This window comes from Drosophila ficusphila, unplaced genomic scaffold, assembly GCF_018152265.1.
Source record: "Drosophila ficusphila isolate 14025-0441.05 unplaced genomic scaffold, ASM1815226v1 contig_414, whole genome shotgun sequence".
NCBI classification, from domain to species: Eukaryota; Metazoa; Arthropoda; class Insecta; order Diptera; family Drosophilidae; genus Drosophila; species Drosophila ficusphila.
In genome coordinates this window covers 13,310,718-13,327,333 of record NW_025064328.1, presented here as the reverse complement: position 1 = coordinate 13,327,333, position 16,616 = coordinate 13,310,718, and the positions used below count along the sequence as shown (strand labels likewise).

Genomic DNA, 16,616 nt, shown 5'->3' with positions numbered 1-16,616 from the left:
ATGCTCAGTCTTCTTCTTCTTTTATTGCTTCGAAAACAAAAGCCTAAAAGGGAAAACCGCTGGAGTAGCGCCCCATAAACCATAAAAATGCATAATCTACGACCACTTGACACGCATTAAACAAAAACAAAACAAAATTCTGGCGGCGGCTTCTTAACATTTACGCTTTATGAACATTCCGACTCTTATTAAAATATTTTTTAGACTACAGAGATGAGAGATCACATTGAGCGATCGGCGGTTTCATAATTTCAGATAAGAAGAACAATTCTCAAAGCCTTTCCCAAAAAAAAAACTAAAGTGAAACCGAAACTCATGTAGTTTTTTCATGAATTTATATACGGCTTCCGTCACACGACTAACTTAAATCATAAAAAGTACAACAAAGAAAAGTTTTTTCGTTCCGCCAAAAGTAACAGTCACAAAAAATAGGAAGCAATGAAAAAAGTGGAAGGGTTTCATTGTCAAAATCACGTGCGTGCTGGGATATTTTTTCCCCAACTGGACTTGTAAATTTATTTGTCATATACAGCCGTCGTTCTTGTTATGCAGCTTTTCATTGACTGCCCTATGTTTTTCCGAGGAAATTACAGCTTTGTCATCAAATTCGGACTCAGAACATAACAATTCTGGCAGTAAAAAGAAAACAATAAAATTGGCGGAAATATTCGCAAAAGTGAATGAGTAATATAAAAGATTAATATAATCAGCCGCATACGAAATTAGGCTAAATTTATTCATAAAGTATAAAAATTAATCGTCAAAAAAATAAGTGCAAGCTAGTTACAAAAAAAACATTAATTTGATAAGTTTTATTTGATTTATTATTTGATTAAGATTATTAAAATGGCAAGTCAATGAAGCCATTTAAGTAAATATTTATTGATTGTAGCTCTTTCTAGTTTTCTAGTAAATGCATAACGTAAATGAGAGTATATCCTCTTTTTATAAGTTTAAAACCATTTATCAAATGAATTTTTTGTTTAATTCCCGGTCACACGTGAAATTATTGTAAATAACTCCTGATAGTCAGTATTTTTTAAACCTGAAGTAAGAATAAAAGAGAATAAAGCAGGAGTTCACATTCACCTGGTCGTTCATCCAAACAACATCCATCAGTCAGAATAATTTTGGGTCTGCGCAAAGGACGCGTCATGATTAAAGGATGTTTATTAAATATTCATATAAATGTCAATTTAAAGCTCCTGATACGTCGCTTTCTCTTTCTGTCCCATTACACCTTCTCACTCTTTCTCATTGATTGGTTATAGACCAGTTGAGTGTCAATGTTGGCGGCTTTTTTGTTGTCTGGGCTCCGTTCTGCATTATTATTGATATAGCCCATGAATCCCCAATTGAAAGGCTTCCCTTTCTTTGCTTTTTGAACTTTGCCGCCCTTAGGAACAAAAGGGTGGCTAAAAAAACAGGGGGTTTTTGGGACATAAATTACAATAGATTTATTACAAACAATGCATGAAATGCATTCAAATAGAATAAAATGGGCTTTGTTGGGCTTAAAGGTTTTTTCTGGTCTGCAGATAAAACCACGTTAGTAGAACTTTAATTAATCTAAAATGTTATTGGTCGAATTTAAAACAAAAATGAAATAAAAATAAAGGTTTATACTCTTATTCCATACCTTTTAAAAAGGCTAAGAGCTTAATACAAAAAACTAACACAATATGCATAATATGTATTTGAACAGACCAAAAATTTTTGCATGGTAAGTTTTAACCTCATCCCTAAATCATCGATAGAATTTTAATGGAAATCTTAAGAGGATTTCCTCATAGGATATAGGACTTTTTTCGGGGCCTCGACAACCCTGTCTTACCGATTCGATTGCTTGTTGACAGCAGTCGAAATAATTTTACAGCTTGCTCGTTTGTAACTTTGACTTTACTCTGAAAAAGTCAAGGAAAATTGTAGATACGAGGGGAAATGTCGCGGAACCGCAGCAACCTGAGTAGCCAAAATAAATCAATTGATTGTGATGATGAGGTGGAAGAAGAATCTGCTACAACAAATCGACGAACTAAGAGTGGATCACTGGAATCGAGGTCGCCACCTGAGAACTGTGACTTTGTGGAGTTTTTGGATATGCAGGAAGATTCGCAGGACCTGAATTTGTGGCAGGAAAATGCCGAAAGCTCCGTCCAGGAGAAAAGCCCCCTTCACAGGGTAGTTAAACCAAATACCACTTATAAACCCCACATCAATCCGGAGGCAGTTGAGAATCATCGAAGGATCTACCGCCAATTGGGTATTCATGTTCCAGAATCTCAACCAGATCATCCTTTAAGTTGTTACAGCTTCATTGTGAAACTTTTCCTAGCCACTTCTTTGGATTCTGTGGATTTTCTTAAATGGTCCGCTGATGGTTGTGAATTGGAGATGGATTATCAGGGTTTGGAGAGCCACTTGACCAGTGGTTGCTCTATTTTCCAGTGTCGAAACACATTGCAATTTACAGGCTTCCTTTTGGCCCACGAATTCGAACGGGTTTTGTACCGTGAGGATACTAAATCCATCCTGTTGATCTATCGGCATCCAAATTTCTCTAAAGACGAGCCTGCAAAGTTGCAATTGCTGGCTGAAAAAAGCCGTGACTTTGAGGAGGAATTCGATGAGAAACCGGAGGATCCACGATTTCCACCACTGAATATGCCAAATGCTGCTCATACCGACAGGATGATTCACCGAGGAGATCTCTGTTCAATTTCTTACACATGCCGTTCTCCTTTGCAAGTAGCTCGATGTCGATTCCAAACCCTGCTGGGTTATCAAGCCGATTTGGCGGTTCTCAAGGAGCGCAATAGTCTTGATGTATTCAACAAACAAAAAAGGGGTCGCAGTGCCATAAATAATACTCTAATCGATACAATTCCAGGTAAAGGATCCTCGACGAAATACGTAAAGCCACACGAGTCGGTTATAACTATTGGAATTGGTCAAGCGCCTGACTATGCCGGTTATTATGGGAGAGTAGAGCTCTCTAAAGTCAACGATTTCTTTTCGGAATACCTGCCACGATATGGCAGTAAAATCACAGGCTATAAAGATATAGTTATGGATGCCACCAACAAATCTATTGGCTTTCAACAGAATCTACCTATTGGAATGGACTATTCCGATGATGAAGACGATGCTCTACCACCAATTTCTTTGGGACTTGAAATGGATTTTACGCCATCCACATCAGCAGCGGCAAAGGTAAAGACTTCCAGCCGAAAGCCAGTTGAGGATTCGGATTTGGAGCAGGCCATGCAGGAATTATGTGAGGGTTCGCACTTCAATCAAGACGACGATGTTCCACAATCCAGCAGCGGCATTAGGCCAAAACCAAAACCCAAACCAAAGGCAAAGGCCAAGCCCGCAAAACGTTTGGCTAAATTCCTGGAGTCGAGTTCGAGTGAGAACGAAGATTCTAAGGAGGTTGAGGAAAAGAAACACGTTAAGCCAAAGAAAATAAAAATGGATGCGGTGGAAGATGACATCTCCTATACTGTAGAAATCGAATTGGATTCCGAGATGCCAGAAATCGATGAAAGGACAGTCAAAAAGGCGAAGGACCAGCAATACGATGAAGAGGATGATGATTCAGAGGACGACGAGGATTTAGATGAGGAAGACGATGACGATTATATTGACAAAAATGTGCAGTACCGAAATGCCACGGAACCTCCAAAAAGGCGACGATATGATCTGCGAAACTCTAAGCGAAGTCCACCTTAAAGTGGTCAACCATACATCTTAACCTCTAACACAACTAGAAACAAAAATATTTAGATCAATTATATAAAGCTGATAATGGAAATATCATAGGTGATAGAAAAGCTGGTCTTTTCTCACTTCGATTAAACTTCGATTACTCAACTTTACAATGGTTTCTTTTTGGGTAAATTGTTTTAATTAATTTTATTCCTTAAATAAGCGTATAGTTTATATTTTACATTCTTTCTCTTTATTCTTCAAGACTTCAATCTTTGAATAGTTTTTTTTATTGTGATCTTCAGGTCGCTTCTTTTCTTGACCATTCACCTCAACCATATCTTTTGTTTATTCAACTTGAAAGCCATTCCTTTAACCATTTCCATTCTGCATATCTAAACCTTCCATTATAATAACTTTTGTTGGCCCCTTTGAAAGGCAATAAGTTTGGACATATGGGCAATTAAATCGCTTATCGCCCTTTGATCTCTCACGCCCTCAGTGCCCCATTACCGAGGCCAATCAAAAGTGTAATATCATCTGGAAATATCTTACCAATTCGAACAGAGAACCGGCACCCACACGGACTCAAAAACACAAAAAATGAAAAAAAAAAAAAAAAAAAAGAACAGGAAAATACAGAAAAAAGCCAGACAGGGGCACAATCAGTCGGATGTTTACAAGTTTTATGAGCCACCAAATAACAAGATGAACAACAGGCAACCGAAAACGAAACCAGAACCAAAAGCGAAACTTAAACGATACTTGATTTCGAAGGGATTTGGTTTGGCGGTTCAAACCGTATTTGCAAAAGGCGCAAAAGCGTTTTTTTTTTTTGCTTATTTTGGATATAACTCAGCGTGAGCCGAGACACGATTTTTATCGTCTTTAATTTGCTTTTTATTTGATATCATATTTCAAGACAGGCGGACAGCAAGGCGAAGCTGTTCAGGTTCACTCCCAGAACTTTGAGGCAACGAAAACAAAACCCGGTATCCTCTGGTTGGATTCACTCCTCCCGCCGAAAAAACACCAAACAGATTTTTCGGTTGGCAAAAAGGGAACCTTGAGTCAAGACGTCATAATGTCATAAAAATGTCACATACTTTTAATAACTTTATGACAGCTACAAAATCATAAACAAAATGCTCTGACAGCAGCACACGAAATGAGAGAAGCCGAGGGATTCTGCGGTTGAGTTCTTTTGGGAGTCGTCATAATGAGATGTGTCATGTTTTGCCTTCTGAGAAATGTTTCTTGTTCTCCATTTCGGTGGCTTTTGCCAAGATTGCCCATCGAGAAGCTAGTTGGGTGGGAGAATAAGCCCCGTTGACCAAGATGCCTGGCCCCCAAGAGTCTTAATTATAAACATGACAGCCTGATTATAAAATTTGATGTTTAAATGATTATCTGAACAGAGGGGTTATTCGATACGAGTGTTTGCTTGGAGTGAGTTTTCGAAAATATCTCCATAAAGTATTTGGTTAAGTGTTAATCGTGTTATTATACCCTTGCAGATTTTCTAAGTTGTATTCCAACCATAGGAAAGATCGTAAAATTCATACAAAATCAATGACACGAAATTGTAGCGTCGTTGTTTTTTAACGAACAAGCATGAATTTTGGAGTATGCCAAATCTATATCTTTTCTAATTTTTATTTTAATTCTCAAATAAACTATATCAGCAGATTTTTTTTTCCGTTTTTTTTTTTTAAATTTTTATGCTTTAACCCCTTATTAAATTTAAAACAAATGGGTTTGTAAAAAATTGTCAAAAATTCACTAATTCTTACTATATATAAGTGCAGAAAAACCTGAAAAATGGAGGATCTAAAAATAGAGAGCTTGTATTTTATTAAACATATTTGTAACTTGTTTGTGTTAAATTTGAAATAGTTTCTTTTCATCCTGTTACGCACCCAATTGTTATAAACCATACTCATACTCAGAAACACAGCTCTTGGCCCAAAGTCCGCAATCTCAGCTTTAGTTTCACCACATAAATTCGCTTTGCCACAAAGCGCGCAAGAATTAAATTATGGAACCAGGAATAAAGTCGGGACTTTTGCTGCATTTTAATGAAGACGATGGTGGGGAAAAGGGGCCACTCACTTTTGAGGGGAACGAAATTCCGTCCGAATGCAGAGTTATTAAATGCCAAGTTATTTGTCGTTTAGCTGGAAATCCATGCAGGTCGGCAGTACTTTAACTTCTGAGACACACAAACTTTTTTCGAGACTGCTTTATGGGTTTGAGTAGGAAATCTTTACGAGCTTGTGCTGGTGAGACAAATTTATTGGCAAGGCATTAATGTTTTCTTTACTGTTCGTATGCCTCTCTCCTCTTTATTTTTCTCGTTTTTTGTCTGCCTTTAATATGAAGTCGTAAAGATTTTTAATGATCCAAAGCGATGGTAAAACTATTTACATATGTATCTTTATGCTTTATGGGGGCCAACACGAAAAGATCTCTCCTTTAAGCTTAGCAATTTGTCTTCCATTGGGAAAATGCCGAAGGAAACGAGGTGTTGAGTTTGGCCTATACGGTTTTAAAGAAAGGAAAGCGGGATCATAAATAGATAGCAAATTACTGGTTTTTATGACATGCAACTTGAAAAACTATTTTCCTATATTACCATTTTTGATTGGGCATATCAAAGATTAAATTAATTTTCAGCAATGAAGTTGATTTTGAATTTAAAAATAGCTTATATCTCATACTTCCTTACAGAGAATTTAATTTAAAATCAAAACTTTATTTCCTCCGAAATAAACTTTAACTCTCGATTACCAACAAATCGAAACTCAATTTACCAGTTTCCCCGAGTAAATAATTTGTTGTACATTTGTTAAAACTTTTCGCTTATCTATATGCCTTTTCCGAATCCAACTTTATAAAATAGCTATACACGAATTGTAAAACTAGCCGCAAACGGCAGGGAAACTTGCTCCTGCGAGTTTGGCGTGTCCTTGGGCTTTCTTTCCATTTTTGCGAGCAGGTAAAGGTAGAGAGTTATTTTATGATTGCACAAATGCAAAATGCATAACAATCACAATTGCACAAAATATTTCGCTGGCAAATTGGGATTTATATGTACGAGATATGGCCTCGTTCCATCTGCTTGGCAAACTTCTCTCCAAAGAGGTAAATGCACCGAAGTAGCTTACCTTCAAGTGTTGTAACCCAGTTCCGAATTGCTTTTTTATTTGCCAATGGCTACAGTTAAGGATGTGGTTATGGATATGGCTGTGCTCCCCGGGGGATGAGTAGAGCGAATACCAAGTAGTTTATGCAACATTTACTAAAATTTACCCAAAAAGTTAGCGCAAACTTTTGATCGATGTGCTGTGGATGGCTTTGCAATTATGTGTGCACTTTGGAAAAATGTATTTGTTTATTAAATATTTATTTTTGAGCTAAAGAGAATGAAGAAAGTCAACAGTATAAAAAAGAAACATATTTTTTTAAATCTGTCCAATATAACAGTTTTTAAAAAACTATTATTTTTAAAGTTTATAGATATTTCGAAGGTTTCTTTAAAAACTGAAAGCTTGTCAAACAAGAATACTTCTTAATTGTTCACTATTACCAAAGTAATTTTTACAAAATTTTTAACTGATTTCTTTTGAAATATTTTCCATAAATTTACTCTTAGTAATCCTCTTCTGGATAAGGCATGCAATGACAGGCACCTGGAGTATTAGATCCCAGCCAGCGCAGATATTGATTGACCCTTGTATAAACTCCCGGGGATTGAGGTCTGGCACATCCGACTCCCCAGGAAACAATTCCAGCCAGCTGATATTGACCCGGCTGCTCATCGAAGGTCGTTTGGAGTGGACCACCACTATCGCCACCACAAGCGTCCTTGCCACCCTCCAAAATATATCCTGCGCACATCATATTATCCGTAATTTGTCCTGGCTTATAGGATGTGGAATTCCGGCAAACAGATTGGGGCAAAACCACTACCTCCACTTCCTGAAACCTATAAATTTTAGAAAATATCTGCAGTTCACCCTTTTCTTACCCTCAAAGTATCGCTGGCAAATCCTCCTTCTTTTCGAGCTCCCCAACCGGCGACTATAGCCAATTCGTGATCAAAACTATATGATTGTATCGGCAAACAAATCGGTCTTAAACGGTGACTTTCCATATCTACTGGTTGATTGAGTCGTAGAATTGCTATATCATTGTCAAAACTACGTGGATTATACAGCTCATGAACTTTTACCCTGGAGACATATCTTTGAACTAGAATATCCTCATCCGTATGACTACGATTGTGTTCGAGAAACCTTACAGAAATTAATTCAGGGGGAACTCCTTCCACACAATGAGCTGCTGTTAAAACATATAGATCATTGATCAGTGATCCCGAGCAATAGAAACGATCAAAGATCAAAATCACTGCTATCCAAGGGTATTGATGAACTCTGGTCTCCTGACCTCCTACAATTTTATATACCGTATTCATTAATCCACAGCGACAAGAAACGCAATCTCTTTCAATTGGAAAGTTTGCCTCTGGAGGTCTTAAAGTTGTAGTGGTTGTTGTTGTTGTGGTTGTTGTTGTTCTTCTGGTTGTAGTTGAAGTTGTACCTATAGTTATAGGCATTCTAGTTGTTGTTGTTACTGGAGGTAAAAGTATCGATCCAAGCCACTCAAAAACATTTCCTTGCGTGGGTCGAATTCTTTTCGTACTCAAACCAAAACACAATCCTAAAAATAAACCGATCAAAATTAAGTGAAGCTTCATCTTTCTTCGACTCTTCACAACTAAACTGGATACTGTAATGATACTGCATTTAAAGCAGAAAATCTGGCTGCTAATCACGTTTTATTCTATCACCCAACTGGCATCGTCTGGCTGGGCAACTTTTCATTTTGGCAACACATTTTCCAGGCTGTCGCACAAATGAATTCATGAAATGTTTGCCAGCAAAGTGTAAATGCCTTGCAGGTTAACTAACAATCAGGGTTTAAAATGACAGGAAGGGGCCATATTTGTTCGGGGTGTTCGGAAGAATCATCCAGGAGGCTGCACTTTTCATTAATGCTTAAATAAAGGGCTTTAATCAGGTTGGAATTCAAATTAAATTGAAACACTCTTGCATTCCAAATCAGCTTAAAAAGTTTGGAACTTTGTTTGGTGTGTTATAATTTGTTTAATTTATCTATATATTGAAATTACTTTTGGAAAATATGGTTAAACAAAGTATTTTACCTTTATTGCTTTATTAATTTGCTTAAATACAAAAACTAAAGTTTTAATTGTATAAAATATTTTATTGTTCTGTTAGTTATATATGTCTTGTATTTATTTTTATATTTGTACCCTTAATCACCACGAAACTTTTTAATTGACAGCTTTAATAATTTTCCTGTCAACTTTTCCTAACTATTTAACCAACATTATGCAAATCAGCCGCCCAATAAGCGTTCCAATCAAGACTTGACACTGCTTACATTGTTGCCATTTCCCGCCAGTCTACGTTTTCCTCCGATTTTCCCGCCACTTGTCATTTGCGTCTGTGTAAGCTGGCACAATAATCTGTAATAGGCTTAGGCATGAAATATTGACGCTTAGTGACCGCTTAGTGGATGCCAAATGACTAAGAAACATCATCTCGATGGAAAAACTCCGGGCCCAAACTCAAAGTGTAATTAGAAGAGCTCTGAAAATTAGTGAAAGCATTTTCATAACAATTTTCGTGTGTGTGAGTGTGTGTGTGTGAGTATGTTTGTGGAAAACTAAGCCGCTTATGGGACTGTGAGCAAAGCTTTTCGACTTTGACTAATTGAATTTGGGGTATATCCATTGGGGCGTAGCTTTAACACTAGCACACGACTTCAATTCCGATCGGCACGCCCACATTTGGGCAGTATGCTTCATGCTTCAACGCCTAAATGGTAACATTTTCCCCCAAGTTACATTTTATTGACTCCAGACTACCGAACTTGATGAGCTCAATTGGAGAGTTTAGCAGTTTAGGAGGGGCACTTTCAGGGGCAGCACCTCAGTAAATTGTCCAATTATAAAACTGCGTAGGCCAGGTAGCCAGTTGAGAAAACCAGAAGGCCAGAAAAACCAGAAGCCAACTCTACGGGGGAAACTCGAGACGCATCCACATGTTTCTGTCACTTTTGATAGTCGCTCCTCTCGCTTAATTGATATTTATGGAAATGGGATTCTGCCGGAAAGTGGAGCACATGTGGGGAGATTTACAAGCCACAACATTGAACTTTGTGGCGACTGCTCATTAGAGAGTGGGAGACTCTCGGCTGCATTCAGACTTGGAAAAACAATGCTGGAAAGCCTGTTTAAACCACTGACCCACAACTGCAGGCAGGAGGAAAAAAGCAAATAAGAAAAGCAACTTGAGAGCAGCTTTTGTCCAAGAAATATATGGCTTAATTGTGGCAAAGTAATAAACATGTCCGGAGTGGTTAAAAAGTTTTGGTTGCCAAGAAGTTTCGCCTGTTGTTTGCGGTCGCAAGCCGCAAAAGAAAACCAATTAAAATGGCAGAAAGGCAAAAGCCAGAAATTAGAAGAAAAAGTAATAACTGAGCAGAGTTTTAGAAGAAAAGATAAACCAACTAGAAGCTTAAACAACTATTGATGAAGATGCTTTTCAACGTTTTTAGCTCAACCGCTAGTAAGAGAAATTGAACCATTTTGGTTAAAGGCATTTGAAATATTTTTACGAAATTAAGTTAATATTGACCGTATTTATACAAAATATACAAAAATCATCAATAATTTAAATAATAATAATTCACGGTCAGTAAGTCATTTTGTGGTAAACAATCAGTAGACAAGGTAAATAAATTCGTTATTTAACACACAATCCTTTCACAATTCAATAATTTAATTGCGAAATAAATTGTTGATTTCTGAGCACAGAGAATTCGTCTTTATCTCAATGAGAACCGAATGTTTGGCATTGCGTAGGCTGATCGGCGTGAACATGATTTAATGGCCAAAACGGCGAAATATTTATGCACACACACAATATCTTGACTTGTGGCAACTACTTAGTTGTCGAACATGAGCTCTTTGCCTGCTATCGTGACAGCATCGGGCTTTAAAATACGGCTTACAAAACAGCAGGCAAAGCAGCCAAAACATTCCAACAACATTCAATCGGCTCCGACGACTTTTAATTAAAACCAACATTTTCACAGGCCGCCGAACAAGCTTATTAACAGTTACCCGACCCGAACTAAAAAAATAAAAATAAATAAAAAAAAGGAGGAAAAAGAAAAAGGAAAACAGCGACTGTCAATTGATAAACAAGTCAACTGTCACTTAGGCCCAACATTGATAGCGACTTTGCGAAGCGGCCAACGTTAATCAGGCAAAGTGTCCAAGTCCGAATGCGAATCCGAATCCAAGGAGTCCTGCCGGAGGACCGGATCCACAAGCCCCCGACTCCTTTTTTTTTCGAAAAACTCCACTTGTTGCTGGCGGCTGATGGCGATAAGCAGCGACACATGTCACAAGATTTTTCTGCTTCTCTGGCTTTTCGTTTTTCCTTATTTTTTGTATTTTAATCAAAAGTGGAAATTAAACGCGGCTAATGAAGATTTTAATTGCGTGCAACGGCGAAACGGAGTTGCATGTGGGTATCGTGTCCGTCTGGCCAGCATTACTCCGATATCTATAAAAATGTATACACACTTACATGCATATATAGAGAGTGCATGCAACACATAAACTTGCAACTTAGGATTTACATGATCAGCGTTTGTTGCAACACGCAATCGATGGGCGAAAGAGAGAGCTCCTAATCAACTTCGGGTAATCCGCTTATGACAGTTCGTAAAGGACAGTGGGCAAAAGTAATAAAAAAAAGGGGAGAAAAAGGGGAATTACAGTGGTGCTAAGGTAAAATGGCAAGTAAAAGTGCCTAAGATTATCAATAAATTTTAAGACCATGGTTCTGCTAGTTGAAAAACTAAATGAATGGACTGAAAATATCAAACTTCTTTCAGGAATATATTTTGATTAAGTATAAAGGTGTAAAATAACTCCGTGGGGTTTGAAAATCTAAAGAAAGATTCCATTTAAAAAAATCGATACTTTAAACAACATTTTTAAGTTGGATATGCATTTGAGGAAATAACATACAGAAGCTACTTTAAAATAATTCTTTCCCGAAAGAAAATGTGCTATTTTTATATATCTTAATGGTTGTCCAGTATCTGCTACATTTCCCCCACTTAACCCTTTACAATCCATTCATTCCATTGATACACATGCTATCAACCAGTTAAAGAGCAATTGATTGCTCAGAAAACAAACCCATCAAAATCCTTTGTTATCCGCCCAATTTACATAGACCACGTTTTCCCCAAACCCGTCGAAACTCCCAATAATTTCCGCCCCAACCGGAAAAACGAGGAGAAAATGTGAAAAATGTCACGCTTCATTTGGTTTAACCGTTCAAACGGACACCTGGCCAAAGGTAACCCTCAAAGGAGATAGAAAGAGATGACAGACAGTAAATGAAAGAGCAATATACACCAGATAGAAGGTATGGAAAAAAGTCAACATGGCACACAAATTCCATGAGAGACGTGAAAACAAATCGAATCGGACAGATCGATTAGGCATACAAATGTGCAATTAGAAGTGGAAAGTTCACTTTGTCCACTCGAGATGGATATGTGTGTCCGTGGCTCCGATATATATATAGACCGTGGATATATGTGGGCTATATAGGTAGCTACCCTTTGCCCAATTAGGCGTTACAAATTGTTAGATAGATGACAGGAATAGGAAAGGGAAGAGGAAGCGGAAGCAAATAGCTAACGAGCCATGTAAAACAGATGACAGCCAGGTTATCTGCATCGCACTTCCACTTCGCTTCGGTCTCAATTAATTGAATTAAATTTTTTGAATAATTTTTTGTAATTTACGCGCCATTCGGTTAACCAACGTCTGACGCTGGCCACAAATTTCAATAATTACCGACCGTTTTTAATTATCCCACAGAGCGAGAAATTCAGCAGAGTGAGGGCGTTTTATTGCCCGAAATAGTTTGAGCAGCATTTAATTATTATTTATGATTGTTTAGCGCGTTTTACCCAAAATTGATTTATGCGGTTTTATCGTGTCTGGTCAAGTTTATTAATTTGTTAAAGCCAGCAGCGATTTGACACAAAGGCCCATTCGCCACCCACTTTACGAAAACATATGTGGGCCTCTGTCATGCAGCCTGCCCATTACAATTACATATTAATTAATAACAATTTTCTTTGGGGCGTTAAACAACGTAAAGCTGTAATTAACAAATATTCGATTGGGTTTCGGAAGTTAAATTTATGAAAGCTTATAGGGGATAAGTGTTGCTTTAGAGTTATCTGTTATTTTATTATTGTCATTTTATTTATTATTATAATATTATATCATTACCGTGAAATGACATATATCTTTTCGTAAAATTACGATTATGCCAGAAAATTTAAAATTATTAAAACCGCACGCAATGAAAAGACTACTTTTGATCCTGCAGAATATCTTTTTATTAAATAATTTTAAAGTATGGATAATATTGATTATTGATTATCATAAACCAAAAAATGTTTAACGCTTTTCTATTTAATGTATAAATTATTCTGCTATGCATATCCGATCTGATTTAAATATCTACTCCTCTCAATTTAGGTTAATTTAACTGGCCAGCCCCAAAAGCAAACATTTCCTGCTTTCGCCGATGCTTTTCTCTTTCCCCCCAGATCATGCCGAACCCCCCTCATCTTAACCCACTGATGACAGTGCAAACAGCCCAGACAGCAGAGCAAACCCAATGAGCAACGCCTGCGTGAAAAATGCAAATCAATTCAATTAAAAAAGAACAAGAGCAACGAGCAACAACGAGCAATGCAGCAACAATAGCCAGGACGCATGGCCGCAAGGTACAACATACGATCCGATACTATATAGTATATACACTCACCGCGGGCTCAAGAAAAGCCAAGACCATCGGGATGAAAAGAAAAGAAAACGAAACAAAACACGCTCCATAAAGATTCAAGACACCAACAACAACAACACAAACAGCAACTACAACACATGCCACGAAAGTGTTGCAGTTACAAGAATTTTAATCAAGCGTTTAACACTAAACGCGCCACAAGTCGCAGAAGGCAAAAAGGCGAAGGCGACTTTTGCGGCTGCGCAGACGCATAAACAATTTTCAAATTGTTGTAGTTGTTGCTGTAGTTGTTGTTGTGTCTGCCTTGCAGCCTTTATTGGCATTGTGTTGTTGCCGTGCCGCCGCCTGTTGTTGCTGTTGTGCATAAATTAACTTGCCGCTTGTCTAGGCCCGGCAGCAACATCAACTTTTCTTGGCACAAGAAAAAACACTACGAAATTTTTGGGTAAGCGGATGGTATATGATTTACCTTAAGAAAGATTAAAGGAAATTACAGAATGTGTGTACAAAATTCTGAACAACAAGATTTGCTTTAAGGAAAAAAAATTACTCCTATAACAAACCATTATAAATTTTATTCAAAATAAAAAATATTTAAAATTAAATGAAAGTTCAGTACCATTATATACAATTTTGTTTAAATAATAAAAAACTGATTTACTTTTACTGTATAAACTCCAAGAAAACTTTAAGATTCTCAGACAAACACTTAATTTAAAATTACAAATTAAACTAATTGGAATTAACAAACTTGTCACTTGTATTTTATACCATAAATTTAGTTGAAAAGCCTAACATGATCAGTTTTTCTTAGTGTGACGGTTCTTGGTTTGTCTTTGGCTTTTCTCCTTTCGTTTTGGACAAATTTAAATTTGCATGACAGACGCACATTGATCATATTGGCGGGCCAAGGGAGACTCGCAAGGGGGCTAAACATGCCACAACGAGCTCCAACTGTGCCAAAAGGAGTCTTTCAATTTCATTCGATTCAATGCTGTTTCTTTTCCATTTTCAATTAACCAAACATGCCGAGCACTCAAAATGTCATTTGGTTTTGTCAAATGTTTTGTGTGCGTCTTGTCTGTTGATTTTTTTCTTTTTTTGCTTCATGTCTGGGGAACAGACAAAAATTTAGGCCAGCAGCATGCGTGAAACTCCCATAAAAAATCATTCAATAAATCACAACAAATTAACATAAATCTTGTTCTGTCGTCGGCGCTTTTCAGCTAGGGGATTTCAGCGACTGGAGGGCGGGGCTGGAGAACTCCAGCGGAGTTGCCTCCCATTTCCCCTCCAGAAAGCTCTTGCGACGCTCCTGATGTTGATGATGATGTCGATCGTAAATCGTGAAAATTTGACAAATGCCCAAAAGCTTCCACGCACTCAAATGGGCAATAAAAAATTAAAAAGTAAATATATTGAAGCGGCGAAGCCATCATTGAGCCACAAAGCTGAAAAAAAAAATCTTTACTGCATCTTTAATAGCAGCAAATGGGGATGTTTCCTATCGAAGAAAAAATACTCTAGATTTAATAAAACAAGCCCGATGACTTTAAAGTTCTTTTAAAAAATTTAAAATGATTTCTGATTATATTTTGAAATAGAAATATTAAATAACAAAAGAATTTGATGATTATTTTGAATTGTCAATAAAATAAACTGTGTTCTAGTGTATTATAAACTCAGTCCATATTTAAGGTTCAGAGAGAAGAAATATTTGTTTACAACTCTTACTATTTCAAAATTTTTTTTAAAAGATATCCATAGTATTTTGGGGTGAAGTATAAAGGTTAGTCTTAAAGGGTATTTTAGTTGTGTGGTAACAACTTCTAAAATCTAACCAAAACAGATGCACAAATTCTTCGAGACTTGGCGCACACACACGTGCACTCCACATAGATGACACAAATGGCACACAAAATGTATCTCTTAAAACGCAAAATGAGTGCCATAAATGCGAGGCAGACAACAATGTGGAGGAGACCGGGGCAGGAAGATATAGAGTGGGGCCCCTAAGGGAAGCCACCGCGCACATGTCTGCAAAGTGTTAATGTGAATTTATGATGCATATTACTTGGCATCGCAACTGGAGAGCCTCGCATTCAAACTCATTCTCCAACTCGTGTACCTAACTGCTGTCTGGCTGCACTTTCGGCCAAGATAGATAGCTTCATTCGGTTCGGGGTTCAATTCTTCTAGTAGCGTAATGAAAAACAGATTTGAGAAAGTTTTTACGATTTTTTTTTGGTTCGTCTTGGTCGCTTTTTCGGTAGTTTTTATGATGGAAATTTGGAGTGAAGTTTTATTATTGTAATAAACAGAAGAGTGCTGAAAGATCAAAAGCATTAAGTTTTGATGTTTTGCTTATAATTAGGAACATGAATTCGTTAAAAGGGTGTATGGGATTATGTAAGAAATTATATACTGCGAGGTTGTGATGCATTAACCCTTTATAAATTCCTTGAAATAAAACATTACTAAAATCCCATTTTAACTCTCTGCAATTCCTTTTCCCTCTGTTAAATTCCAATTTCCGAAAATTTCTTCACAGCTGACACTTATTGAATTATCCCGCCCTTGACTAATTGAAACCAGAAATGGTTAACCCCGAAATCTCGCGGTTTTCCCCGCCAACCCCTCAAAAAAAAACTCACACCTGAAGGCCATAACAAAGTTAATTAAATGCCTGGCTTAGGCCTCTAATAAACTTTCAATTAAGACAAATACCCAAAAATACACCACTCTATATGGTGGTGGGGTTGGTGGATACGATCCCAAAAATAGGAGGCGTTTGTGCGTGAGTGTGCAGGCGACGCCCATTGAAATGCATTATTGAGGGGTGCGGCAGGTCGGTCATTTTTTGAAGTCTCGCCGAAGACAATTTGCTCCAGTTCACAATTGTGGGCGGGCGGAATGGGAACGGGATCGGAAAGGGGCGGACGGGTGTTGACAGCTGCGCCT

At 37.5% G+C, this 16,616-nt stretch overlaps 2 protein-coding genes across 2 annotated transcripts; one reads left to right on the top strand and one right to left on the bottom strand.

Moving 5' to 3' along the window:
* Positions 1-1,941: 1,941 nt before the first annotated feature.
* Positions 1,942-3,876, top strand: LOC108090637. The gene has a single exon (XM_017189414.2). It carries the CDS (start codon positions 1,942-1,944, stop codon positions 3,733-3,735), a length of 1,794 nt encoding a protein of 597 aa, XP_017044903.1. The 3' UTR covers positions 3,736-3,876.
* A 3,486-nt stretch (positions 3,877-7,362) lies between these two features.
* LOC108090688 (proclotting enzyme) lies at positions 7,363-8,470 on the bottom strand. Its single transcript, XM_017189474.1, has 2 exons — positions 7,742-8,470; positions 7,363-7,692 (listed from the first exon to the last, which is right to left on the bottom strand). Exons 1-2 carry the CDS (start codon positions 8,468-8,470, stop codon positions 7,363-7,365), a joined length of 1,059 nt encoding a protein of 352 aa, XP_017044963.1.
* Positions 8,471-16,616: the final 8,146 nt, after the last annotated feature.

Bases quoted from the DNA above. Each gene is read 5' to 3' on its own strand.
- LOC108090637 (XM_017189414.2), top strand. From the start codon at position 1,942: ATGTCGCGGAACCGCAGCAACCTGAGTAGCCAAAATAAATCAATTGAT.
- LOC108090688 (XM_017189474.1), bottom strand. From the start codon at position 8,470: ATGAAGCTTCACTTAATTTTGATCGGTTTATTTTTAGGATTGTGTTTT. The intron at 7,693-7,741 runs GTAAGAAAAGGG...TATAGGTTTCAG, and splicing joins TTGCCAGCGATACTTTGAGG to GAAGTGGAGGTAGTGGTTTT.